The following is a 13,567-nucleotide window of genomic DNA, read 5'->3' as shown; positions in this document are numbered from 1 at the left end:
AGTGCATTTTCACTAAAAGACAATAAATTAAACCCACTCTCTCACTGTAAGGTTTGGAATTCCTGTGGGCTGGAGTGTAAAGTGATACAAGAATTCCCTTTAACTCCTGCAGTCTTGGTGAGAGCTAATGAATTATTCCAGGGCTTTGTGCTAAGCCTTGCTCCCTGTGGGACAGCAGTGCAGACAGGAGAATTCCCACCCCGAGGGAGCTCTTTCCTCTTTGACATTGGCACAGGCTTCATCAGTGATCATTTTTCACTTAGGCCAGTCCCAAGGAAGGCTGCAGATACAGCCATTCCCCTTCCTAATTTTAGCACTCCCTCTTGTACTACTTTATCACATGATTCTGTAGAGCCATGAAAGTTTACATAATTTTGGGGAGAGAATATGCCAATTCTGAAGTCATTTCAATCTCATATGATAAAATGTACCTTTGTATTTGTTGTATAAAAACATATATTTATTTATATTCTCTATATATTTCAGTTTTTCAGGTATGAAAAGTATCCATGAACATAATATAGTGTATCAGTGAACAGGAGAGGCTGCTGGGGGAGGGCTCTGATGCTTGTGGTTGTGTGCATGTATGTGCTTAATTTCTTTCTATTTGCTCTGTCTTCTTAATTTATCTGAAATTTTCCTAGCTGGCTGTTTGATTTAATTCAGTGAATACATCACTTAAAAGATGTCACACAGATTCTTCTGGAAAGTGGGAATCTCTCTTGTAAAAGGCACAGCAGGGGAAGCAGTGTAAGAATTTCAAACTCGACTGTGTATGAAAAGCTTCCCTGGGAGCAGAATTGCCTTTTATTGGGGCTCTTTCTCACTGCTGAGCTGCCCAACAGCACAGTGTGGGGGCTTAAAATGGGACAAAGGATTTGCTGCAGCAAGGTGTAAGAAATGTGTTTTTCTGGATCGATGCTGCTGTGCTATATTCTGTAACCAAGCAATCCCAAATGCCTCGACCCAGAGTTTTTGTATTCTTTTTTAAATCATAGAATCCTGGATTCTATGGTTTGAGTAGGAAGGGACCTTAAAACTCATGCAGTTCCACCCCTGCTGTGGCAGGGATACCTTCCACTGCCCCAGGGTGCTCTAAGCCCTGTTCAAAATATCAACCTTGGGCACTGCCAGGGATCCAAGGGCACCAACAGCTGCTCTGGGCACCGTGTGCCAGGGCCTGCCCACCCTCCCAGGGAGCAATTCCTGCCCAAATCCCATCCATCCGTGCCCTCTGGCACTGGAAGCCATTCCCTGTGTCCTGGCATTCCACCCCTTGTCCAAAGGCTGTTTCCATCCAGCACCAGGCTGCCCTGTGTGACCCTCCCAGGCATGGGCTGGGGTTGTTGGGATGCCTGTGCAGGGCCAGGGTTGGACTCCATGATCCCTCTGGGTCCCTTCCCATGCAGGACATTTTAGCATCCTTTTTAATGATTCTGTGATTCACATTCCTGACTTAAGGGGTTCTGCTCAAATCCTTCCATGCAGACTTGGCTGTGGAGAGAGATGTTCTCCTGGGGAAGGTGTATCCAGAGGCACAGGGCCAGTGTTTGAGGTAAATCACTTCTCTCCTTTCTGTCCTGTCCAAAGGCCATCCAAATGCATGTGATGGATCAAAAAATATTCCCAAAATGCTCATAGATTTTTTCCCATCTCCTCAGAAGCCAAATACTGCTGTACCAATTTCCTAGAACTTTTGAATAAAGTGTATTTGTATGATTGAGTTGTCTGGATTTCAAGCCTGAGGTGGCTTCATTTAGATGGCTCATCACCTTCAAACACCTGGACATGAGGGTTTATATCATCCTTTCATTTCTCTATTCAACTGGAAAAAAAAGTGCCAGGTATAAATTCCACTGGATATACTTCAGGGGTAATTTAATCCTAATTACACTAATTTGCACAGAATTTCTAGCATAAAAGAGGCTATTGAAACATGGGAGGTATTTCTGTGGCAGAATATAGGCTTGAAATGTTGCAGCAAATAACGTGCAGTCATGAGGTTCCTTGTCCTGAAAGACTAAGTTGTTTACTGGGTCATCCACGGCCCAAAATCTCCAGGTTTTTCGCAGGAGAAGTCCTTAGCTAGAGATTTTGAATATCTCAGTGAATATCTTGCAGAGTTCTGGCAATCAGAGCTGCATGTCCTTGCCCATGTGAGGGGGCTGGAATGGGATGATCTTCAAGGTCCCTTCCAACCAAGCCATTCTGTGATTCTCTATTGCTGATGTTCAGACTCAGCTATAAATTAGACTTAATTTTTCCCATCTCACTGTTTTTACATTAGTAGTGACTAGTCCTCCATACTGCCGAGGTTTGCTCAGTAACTAGGGAAAAAACACAAATCCTCCTTGCAAAGAAGCAGAAATGAAAATGCCATAGCAACCAGCAGGGACAGAGCAGGGTGTCACTCTGCAGGCTGGCACCAGCTCCCTGCTTCTCTCTTAAATCCTCTGCTCACTCCTCCTAAGCCCTGAGAGCTCCCCAGCCCAGCTCAGTGTCCTTGAAGCACTTTGGTGACAGCCCTGAAGAGAAATCCACACCCAGAGCTTTAAGCCTTGCGCCAGGAGAGGCTCAGACACCTGCAGAAGTGCCAGGTGCCTTCCTCGGGCTGTTTTGGCTTTAGAAAGGGAGAAAGTTTTGCTGAACCAAGGCAATAAACACAAAGTCTCAGGGGGTATAACTGAAGGCACAAGTAAACAAATAACCCATTAAGTATTAGTGCAAGTTTGTCTGGTTTCTCTGGAGTCACTTCCACCGGAGATGAGCAGCAGAGGGGCAGAGATGAGAGCAGAATATACTGCAGCCTGAGCTCTGTCCTCACAGCCCAGCAGAGCCGTGTCACACGTGCAGGTGACACCCCCAGGCCACTGGGGCGGTGTGTTCCTCACACGGGTCCTTCAGTGTGAAAAACAAGTTCCAGCCCACCTCACTCTTTTAGGACTTCTATTGTTGAGTGCTGCGTTGAATATTCAATAGATGTTAGCCAAATATTTTTCTTTTGATCCCTTTTAAGTATTTCCGACCATCTTATCAAATAGATTTTGTGGGTGGCTCCACTTTGGTTACATGGACGTAAATTTTCTTCTGAGGTTTTTTGGTTCTTTTCATTTGGATGAGAAAACAGAAAGTTAACAGGTTTTTTATGAAGGGTCACAAGGGGACCCCCCCTCCCATAACTTCTGGCTTGGTGGTTTAGATGTTACAAAGAAGAGATTAAAAAAAAAAAAACCACACTCTCAGTCTTAACTCTCTGGTATAATGGTATAATTAGAAAATACACATTCATCACCCTTCTAAACTCTTATTAATAATAAAAAAATACAGTGTAATTATACATATAGTAGTCATGTTCATATTTGTGAAAAGCTGGCTATATAATATGTGTTTATAACATCAGCAAGTCCCTGCAGCTCTCAACAGAGGCACCCACCGAGGTTCCAGCGCTCCCTGACACTGCTCAAAGCTTACACTGTGGGTTTGCACTTTGGGCTCCTTCTTTGCTTCCAGAATCCGGGGACAGTGCATGGCCCTTCCCAGGATCTCACCCTTCCCAGGATCTCACCCTTCCCTGGCCCAGCTTTCAGTTCCAACCACAATTCCCAGGCTCAGCCCTGTTCCCATGGTTCTTCTCCAGCCCAGAGCCAACCAGTGGCCTGAGCCCTCAAACCGATTCTGCTTTCACTTTCCCCTCTGGAGATGCACCTGTCCTTGAGCATGGGGCAGGCTGGCTTCAGTCCCCAGCCAGCAGGGAAGCCACAAGGCTGCTGTCATTACCAGCAAGTTTTCTGAACCTCCCTGGCAATCCAGCCCCCATCCCAGCTGTCTCTGTGTTACCCAAATCCTGGGGATAAATAAACCCCCTTAGCACTGCCTTTTTAATGTCAGTGAGACAGAAATTACTTTATTCCTGTCCAGGGTTTGTGTGTGTGTCTGACAAAGCTCCAACCTCCAGACAGACCCTGATACAAAACTTTGTCACTTATTTTTAGCAAACAAAGAAATCAATGTTCATTGGTTCCAAGTGACACAATTCTCTTCGTTAATTAGTATTCTATCCTCTACTGGTTATTGATTTCTTACTCTTCATGTTAATTTGGTCTACATTCTTTAGTCCTTTTATTATCTCCTTCTCACATGGGGAGAGCTTTTCAGCTTTCCAGGCCTTAATCTAATCTGTATCTTCTAGTTACTCCAAAGTCCTTGAAGGGCCATAAATTTAAGATCCCACATGTCCAAGCTTCAACACCCTTTAGCTCTGTTTATTGAAGCTGATCAGTGTTAGTTTAGCAATTTGAGGTTTTGGTGATTTAGTGATCGAAGTAACAAGAAGAGCCTGTGAAGAAACTTAACTAAGAAAAAAAAGGTAAAAGTGGGCACTGCTTACAATTAATTAAAACAACTAATTAAAAATTAGTCAGGATACCTGTATCATTCCCAACAACTGCAGCACTGCATGAACACTGGCCCTTGTCTACCTGTTGCAAGGTTTTCTGAGCAACCACTACAGACCCCTGAAAATTCCAAGAGGCAAACTAGACAGAGTGACTGCTGGAAAAAAGAGGTTGGTTCAGACAGTGAAGCAGAACAGCTGTTCAGCAACCTTAAAGCAAGAATTACAAGCCACTGTCCCCAGCAAGTCACAGTACAAACTGGGTCCTGCAGTAGACTCCAGCAAACCTCAGCACAAGAATTATAAATACCTGAAACAACTTTGTGAGCAGTTCACTGCTGTCACAAACCAGAAGGTTTTAGGGAATCTTCAATGCCAAGGACAGATCAGTGAGGAGCCAGGGCAGCTTCTGCAGGAGCTGGGCCACCACACAGCTCTGGTCCTGAGGAATTGCAGGTTTTCCTGTGGGAGACAGAATTTATTGGATAACATTTTCCAGCGTATTAGGCAGGACAACGATAAACCCTACACAAGCCTCATCCTTTATGGGCCACTAGGCTGTGGAATGTGCAGATTATCTGAGCAGGTGCAAACTGCTGTAGGGCAAGACAGTGTTGTGACTATTGCTGGGGACATCCCAGCTCAGAGTTCTGCCCTTCACAGCCTGCTGAGGGACATTTGTTCACAAATCTATTTAGCATTTGATTTGCCACCAGCTCCACTCCAGACCAGCCAGGCTTGCAGTGATTTAGTCCTGATCCTCAGCAAACTCCTCCTCAGTCTCTCACTGTGGCACAGACACTGGTGCTGCTCCTGGACTCCATGGAGAGTTTGCTACCTGGTGCTGGGGCCCAGATCCCACTGGCCCTCCACGGGCCCACATCATCATTTCCATCCCCACAGCAGAGTCTGACACTCTGAACAGCCCCCAGCGTGCTGTGCCTGAGGCTGGGGCACACTTTGAAGTAGGATCCTCGTCCTGTGAAGAAGGTGAGGAGATGCTGGAGCTGCCCTTGGCATCAGACCGTCAAGAGATAAGCCCAGCTCAAAGGGTCTATTTCCATCAGAGCTTCCCTCTGGGGGAAAAGCCTTGCCCTTCCAGCTGGGCTTCCAGGAGGCCAGAAATGGGCATCTTCCAGCTCCCCTTCAGTGCTGCTGGCAGAGCCCAGGATGCCCTGCACTGTCTGTGGGGGAGACTGGAGAGGTCCCACAGCACCATCCTCATGGCTCACCTGCTTGGCTGTTTTCCTCCCTCACAGTGAGTGCTGCTGGATCTGGTGGAACAGCCTGTATTTCCTGCTGTTCATAGGCAATCTGTCTAAACACAGCCAAAGCTCTCAGTTCTTTAAGCCTGTGAATGTGTTCTTACAGAGATTTAGCAAGGGTAACATTCCCCTGATGCCTGACAGCCTATTTAAACCAGAGCCTTGGAGGAGATGTTCTGAGATTACTTGGAGAAGGAAATGATCTCCATGGCTTATCCAGAGCTCTCAGCTGGCACTGCCATGTGGGCACATGAGCTAGCAGGATGTTTGGTGACTCGTCCAGGACAGTCAGAAAACCCCTCACCTTCCCTCTGTGGGTGTCAGTGTAAACAGCCAGGAGGGGGATAAATAATTTCTTTTCCTGTATCCCACTTTCCTTGCAGAAATGGGCTGTTACACATGGAACTTCTTCCCAGGCAATTTGTTGAAGTGGTGCAGGATCATTATCTATCAAAACAAGAACAAATCAACAGACATTTTTCCCCTGGCAGGTTTCTAGGAGGGGACCTGGAGCTGGGGAATGAAAAAATCTCTCATGTTGCCTCTTATTAGCAGGACCTTGAGTGCTGACAGAAAGGTAAGGAATATCAGCAGGTATTTCCATACCTGTGAGCTCTGGACCAGACTGCTGGACAGGGTCTGCAATCAAAAGGCAATGGAAATAACAGTAACTAACTCTGTTTTGTGCTTCCAGTGATCAAGATATAGATATATAGACATATAGATATAGATATAGATATAGATATAGATATAGATTTTTTTTCTTTAAACCATTATCCACAACCAAGAAGATCTAAAGAAGTTTTACAGACTCTGTCATTCACTCTTCACACATGTAAAATGCTACTGCAGCAAGGGAGGAAGTAATTTATTATTCCTCTGCAGAAAGGCAGCCTGCCTTAGATTGCAGCAAGAGAAATTTATCAGGAAAAACATTTCCTGCCAACAGGAAAACAATGGAAGCCCTGGAAGGGCTGTCTCCGTACCAGGAGCTGGGTGTCTGGCACTGAGGTTGTGAAAACAAACAGATCAATCTACACACCACAGCTCAAACCCACTGCTCTGGTTTTTCCCTCAGCCCTTCTGCTTCTCTGCCACTGTCCCAAACCTGAGGAAGTCGAGTGAATTGTCACTTCATTTACTTCATGCTGGAGGAATTGAGGGAGCTAAAAAGGAATGTGCTGGGTAAGAAGGGGAGTACAGAGGCGTGCTTTGCTTCGTGCCTACAGCCACAGGTAAGGATCACATCCTTTCTGCTAGGCTGTGAGAAGGAAGTTTGGAGAAGAGAAATCAGCTAACTCTACAAACTGTTATCCCAGAATTATCACCACACTCCTTTAGCAGCTGAAAGAAATTATCTAGATACTCCAAACACCAGGAAGAAAGCATATTTTAAAATCTGCAACATTTATAAAAACCCAAAACTACAGTGTTTAAAAGGTTACTGAACGACCTGTGACAATGGGAGCCCTCCACATCCCCAGCAAAGCTTTCCTAGCTCTCTTGCAAGTGGCTGTTCATCCTTCCATCCCTTCCTTCTCCAAAACAGCATTTTTTACCTCAGTCTTTTCAGAATAATGGTGCATTCTCAGTCATGATGTTCTCTGCTCTAATAGCATTTCTCCCTGCAGGGAATATGAACTGGATCTGCTGTAAAATAACTGCCTCTGGAATGGAGAGTGTTGCTGATGACTTTGCCATGTGTGCTGAACCTGCAGCCCCCTGTACACAGAGCCTTGAAGGTAACACCCATCTCAGGGACAACAGTTGGACACAAGTGTTCACCTTGGGAAAGAACTGGATTTTTCCTTTCCAAGTGAAAGTATTTTTACAAGGATTAAAACCAGTGACAAATTTATCCATTCTGGGATTCATAAAATGACTCTTGCCCTGTCAGCCATCTGGGTTCCCTTGCAGCTTTAAAGCAAACTAGAGGATGGGGCACAGAGTGCTGCTCCTGTCCTCTCCTTGCAATATCCACTCCTTCCTCAGGGAAAAATCCACACCATTACTTTTCCCAGGTTTTACACTGGAGCCATCCCTGAATTCCCAGATCAGCTCATTTCACATTGTACATCACAGAAATACAGCTGTGGCTGCTCTCACATGTTCACCAGAGTCACCAGAGTTCTAAAAGGTTTTTTTGTCTTTCCCTTCTCAGGGATGAGGACAATCCACACAGAAGTGTTGGCCAGGCTTCTTGCCTCGGTGCCTTCCTACCTGGAGCTCAGGGGGCAGCAGTACCTGAGCTGGTGCAGGGTCTGTCCCTACCCTGTGCTCATCCCTCTGTGTGGATTTCTCCAGGTGGGGCCCTACACACAACCCCCACAGAGCTCTCCACTGGGATCCTCAAAGGTAGGATCATCCCTGGGGCAGATACAGCCCAACAATATTTCTAATTATCCATCTGTTACGAATGAGATGCAAGAAACACAATAAACAGAGCAAGGAGGAGAAAACCCCTGTTTCTGTAGGAACCCAGCTTGGAGACAAAGGCGGGAGGAAGGTCCTGTGCCTTTGTGCTTGGCCATGCCCCGGCCCCATTGGCAACTGCCTCCACAAATGAGGGGAAAGTGGGTCATTTTGTCGTCAGGACAACAACAGCACACACTGACCTAGATATGTCTGCAGGAACCTAATCTTGCTCCTGGCACAGACCACGGGGTTCAGACAGGACCAGGGGTTCCAGCTGGGGAAGCACAGCACATAAACAAGCTCAAAAAAATGTCCCTTTTCTGTCTGTGGCAGGAAGAGCAGCCTCTCCCTCCTCTCTGTGTGTCACAGCTGGCATCACAGATATGGCACTTGGTCCGGATTGCCAGCTGCTGGTGGCAGCTTCTCAGGATGGCTCCATGATTGTCTGGAATATGGAAGTTTTTGAGATGCTGCACTCCCTTCCTGGCCACTCTGCTGAGCCTTCTCCACATTTTGAGGCTGGAAAGCTGCTTTCATGCCTGAGAAGAGCTGTGACACCTTGGCAGTCCTGGAGATTTAGGCACTCAGACATCTCCCAGTCACATGCATTCTCCTAAATCCCAAGAGCACTGAGAATCTCTCATTTTGTGAGCCCCTCTCCTATTTTATAGCTGAGGTGAGGTGTGTGTAAGTGTCTGAAAAAGGAACCTGTGCTGTTTCTGCTGCCATGGATCACAGTCTGCACATCTGGAATTTGACTTCTGGCAGAGCCAGGTTTATTATCCAGGATATGCATCCTAAAGAACAGTCCTCACATCACCTTCCTGTGGATGAGGGGCACAGGACTGTCTGTTCTTCCTCAGTTACAAAGGTACAGTCAGTCTTTTGCTTAGAGGGATGAAAGAAACACAACATTGCAGCCACAGCCTTGAAGTCTGAGGACAGAAAAGCCATCTCAGGCCTTGCTATTCCTGTCCCCTTTGCCACCTCTTTCTTAGGTCAATGCTTGGCACCTGGGGACAGCAGAACTTGTCCTCCAGATCTCTGGAGACGTGACAAATGTGTGGATGTTTTCTGCAGCACCAGGTTGCTGCTTGTGACTGTGTCTGAGGGAAGAACTCTGAGTCTGTGGAGCAGCAGCACCAGCGAGCTGATATCCCAAACTCAGCTCTCAGAGCTGCAGGGAGAAACACCAACATCCAGTGTCCTGATCCAGAGGCAAGGGAGGATGACAGTGGGATTTAGTGGGGGATCTCTATCCGTGGCACACATCTATTGGTTTAACTATATTTTTTGTATTTCTTATGGTATGCAAAGGTTCAGTGAGCCAGGTAATAGTTCTGGTAATCACCAGACCTTCCTTCTCCATTCCAAACAGAGCATCCTCCTCAGACTTCCACAGTTCCCAAATGGAAAAGCAAAACTCCATCCTGCTGCACTTTATAGCTTTGAAAGTGGCCAGAACAAATTTCACTGCTAATTTCTCTTTCCTTTACTCCCCTGTCCTGGCTTCATGTCTCACTTTTGCCTTTTTTTGTGCAGATCTCTTCTGATGGGGGCAGACTGCTGGAAAAGGGTTTGCTCTGTGGTGGTGGCAGAGGATGAGCCTGTTCCCACTGCTGGTCCAATAGCTCCTAATCCTTAGGGATGTGTTGGCAATAGCTACTCCCTCAAATGCCAAGGGTCCTTTCAAAGGGGGAATTTCCTGTTGTTTGGCTTTTTTTAACTCTTGTGCTTAAGGGGTAACAAATTTGGGATGAAATTCTCTTTGTGAAGAGGCCTAAGCACCAGAAGTCCTTTCCCTGGGGAATGAGATGTAAGGAGTGAAAGGGACTGAAGCTGACATGATTATTTTTTACGATTTCTAAGCTTGCCTTTGGGCTTCTCTGGAAGGAAATAGAGGAATTAAATCATAAGGATATGGCATTGAAGGGGATTGGAGACTTCTTGGGCTCAACAAATCAGTAACTAACATTTTATTGCTGTAGGCTTTGAGGAGTATGTGTCAGTGTACCTGGCAGATCCAAAGGGATTCCACAGGTTCCCAGGGACAGATTTGGAACATGAAGCAATGGCACACACAGCTGCTATCTCTGCTGGGAACAGCTCCCCTGTCCCTGGCTCTCAGGCTGTACCTGTCCAGGTAGGGAGGAAGGAAGGCTGGGCAACTTCCCAACCAGAGGCATCTCTTACAAATAAATCCAGCTCACAGGACATGCCCCTCATTCAGCAGAGGGGTTGGGTTCATCTCCAGAAACCTGTGTGAGGCTTGGATTTGCAGTCCTGAACATGTTTCCAGTACTGTCACGCTTCTAAAAAGATGACCTTTGGTTTTTTTCTTCTTCAAGCCTTTCTAGTCCTCTTTTATTTTTGATCTTGAGTAGAGAGTACTTTATCCATTCAGGGGCCTGGCCTCATGTCAGTGTGTGCCTGAGGCCTGAAACACAATTTCATTTTTGAAGTGTTTTAAATGTGAACTCCTAGAAGCTGCCTTGCTACCCAGCTGTGCAGCCAGATGTCACACACACATCTGGAGCACCATCTCTTGCCAAAGCAAGAGGTGAACAGCCAACACAGTCCAAACTGGGCAGGATCACATCAGGCACCTTTGAGAGCAAAGGAAGCCCGTGGCTGAACAGCCCCAGATCCCATCAACAGAGTAAGGAGGCAAGGTTTTCCCTTCTGGCATTAGACTGTTGTTTGACAGAGACTGCTCCTTCTTGCTGCTTTAAAGCAAGACATTTTGGGAAATCTGTTTCAGGCTTGGAGAGCTGTTTAATCCCACCTCCAAAGCTTTTGTCTGGACTAGCTTGTGACAGGTGAAAACTTAAAATATTAATAATAAGCAATTTCCCAAATAAAGAAACCAACCATGAGCCCCATCTGAGGACAGACACTCAGAGCAGGAACAGTCTGATTTCCTTGATTCACAGGTGAAGGGTGTGACACACTGGACACACCTGCCCGAGTGAGATGCTTGGAAATACCTGAGCAAAGCCAGCTCCTTTTCACAGGGCTGATCTCTGGGACAGTGTGGAGACCCTCGTGGCCATTAAAGGAACTTCCAACTGCCCTTCCCTGGAAAAGTGAAGATTAAAGATACCTCAGATGTAAAAGGCTTCTCCCCCATGGATCCTTGCATTGTGTAATCTTCTCCCTGGGTTTTGAAAGTCCATCACCCATCCCTTGGCATTCCCTTTCCCTGTTTCCCCATTGGTGTCCTGTTCCTCTCTTCCCCCCTGCCCTGCTCCTTGTACCACCCACGAACCTGAGAACCTACATAACTAAGAAAAACCCCATGTTCACTCTCTTTGCCTCCAGATTCACCTTCAGCACACTGGAATAAACTCTTGCTGGAAATGGATCTGGGGCTGCCTGGTAACGTGTGTGGTTGTGTGAGCTTGATTGCTGCCTGAGTTCTTCTTTAGCAGTTTCTCTATGGAGAGGCTGACTGGGATTTGGAAAGGCTGTAGCTGCACTCCGAAAAGACACTGTTACAGGACAGTCCTTGTCTTCCCACTGAACTCCAGGCAGGATGATACTGGCATCCCTTCTCCAGAGCCACAGAAACGTCAACCACACGGCAATCAAGAGGCAGGAAAAGCAATTTGCCATAGCTGACGATGATTTAGTCCTTGCAGGTCCACGCCCTGTGACCCACAGGCCCACCCACGCCATCAGAACCCAGCCCCGGAATTTCCTTGGAGATCACAGAGTCCTCTAGAGCAGGGATTCCATCCTTCAGGAGTGCCCTGGGGCCCAAGGGCTCCCTTTGGAAGGTCACAGAAGGCAGATCTGCTTGGCAGGCAGCCCCGGGGAGCAGCAGGCAGGCACTGGAGCCTTTGGAGCTCCGTCAGCAGCAACTTGAGCCGAGCTATTCTGAGGCACCACCGCGCTGAGTGTCAATGGTTAATTACTGCCCCGGGCTGCCAGGCAGGGTCCAGCTCACCGGATTCCCCAGGAGAACACCCAAATCCTGACAAACTGACAGGCACAAGCTGTTCCCAGCACCCAGAGCTGGTTTGGGAGCATCCTTACAGCTGGATGCACGACTCAGGTGTTGGTGATGGCTGAGGGCTGGGAACTCTGCTCTGACAGAAAACAAAACTCTCAGGAGTTATTTGTCTGCAGCTGGCTCTGCTCATGTCACCAGGGTGAGCCACATGGCACAAACCAGGGAAGAAGATGAGATTTCTCAAGTTAATAAGAGTAATAGAAAACAGAAATTGGGCCAGGTCAGGAGAATCCAGGAGGAAAAAGAAAAAAAGTGGTGCAGGAGGTTGGATCAATGCTGATTTTCTCTCACCTGACAACACATCAAGGATATGTCTGAGATACTCCTTTCCACAGGTGGAATAAAGGGCTTTACTTTGTGCTAACAGGTTCTCTTTCCTGCACAGCTATGAGTGCTTCAGAACCTAGGAGCTGTATTTGTTTCCCACCACCCTTCCAGCATCACTCTGTAAAAATCTTTTATTGTCTCTATTCTTAAGCACTGAATAACCACTGAAAACTCTAAAACATCTTCACTTCACCCTGTATTTCCCAGCACAACAATCTAATGCCAACCATCCATTTTCAGTCCACATCTCTCCTGAAAGGCCTTTGCAGTGCCTGCTTCTCCAGAGATGATAAATAATTGTATGCTGGGTGACTGAATCAATCCATCGCAGTCTGGGATGTTGAAAGCAGTGAGCAACTGTGAAAGACTGTATTAATTTAATCCTTCCTGTATTAAACAGGCCTGTGGCATCCTTCACGTTGTCAGAAGGGAAACGGGACAAAGGGCAGCAGTTTGTGCAAGTATCAAACCAGGGGATGGAATATCACATTCAGAGGCAGTGTGTGAGCATCCTGCCTGGAAGCTGCAAACAGTTGGAATATCCCAGCACAACACACAGAAAAATAGTCTGGGCTCAAATACCATCAGCAAGTTTAAAGGCAAAGCAAGAAAGGCTTCTGCATGTTTCTGTTATGCAAATCATCGGTAATGCTTTAAGGAAAAACAACCCACACGGTTAATTTTCCCCCCCTCTTCTCCTTGCTCTTCATGTAACTGAGTATAATGAGCTCAAACTGCCTGCTGCCAGGGACCGCTGGGGGAAGTGGCAGATTTATTATTTATCCTGCTACCTCAGAGCTACCCCTGAGCTCAGTGCACACCAGCTCCCCAGCCATCGTTCCTCAAGCTCCCCTCAGGCCCCAGCAGCCCTCCCGGCCTTCCCCAGCCACCGCTGGGCTCCTCCAGCCCCGTCTGAACCCCTCCAGCACCCCCCGGCTCCCTCAGCTCCGCAGCACCCGACGCTGTTCCTCCAGCTCCGGCAGTTCCTGTTCTCAGCCGCCGGCTCCTTCAGACTCCCTGGGATCCCGCAGCCCCCTCAGGCTCCCGCAGCCCCTCTGGGCTCCTCCAGCTCGGGCCCCGCAGGCGCTGTTCCCGCTCAGGCCGCTGCGGCCCCGGCGCTCCCTCAGGCGCTCCCTGAGGCGCCGCTCCCGC

General features: G+C 47.4%; 1 protein-coding gene across 1 annotated transcript; it reads left to right on the top strand.

The window, feature by feature from the left end:
* Nucleotides 1-1,936: 1,936 nt before the first annotated feature.
* Nucleotides 1,937-11,797, top strand: NWD1 (NACHT and WD repeat domain containing 1). The gene is given in 17 exon segments (XM_066336054.1): nt 1,937-1,943; nt 4,489-5,300; nt 5,533-5,651; nt 5,765-5,777; nt 6,158-6,235; nt 6,737-6,836; nt 7,290-7,480; nt 7,651-7,729; nt 8,443-8,559; nt 8,745-8,944; nt 9,072-9,150; nt 9,153-9,380; nt 10,062-10,216; nt 10,883-10,892; nt 11,007-11,106; nt 11,574-11,642; nt 11,644-11,797. Coding segments are annotated over 17 exon segments (2,511 nt in total).
* The last annotated feature ends 1,770 nt before the right edge of the window (nt 11,798-13,567 follow it).

Source organism: Sylvia atricapilla, chromosome 26 (genome assembly GCF_009819655.1).
Source record: "Sylvia atricapilla isolate bSylAtr1 chromosome 26, bSylAtr1.pri, whole genome shotgun sequence".
NCBI classification, from domain to species: Eukaryota; Metazoa; Chordata; class Aves; order Passeriformes; family Sylviidae; genus Sylvia; species Sylvia atricapilla.
Note: the sequence above shows the minus strand (reverse complement) of the source record. Positions and strands in the feature narration are given on the sequence as shown.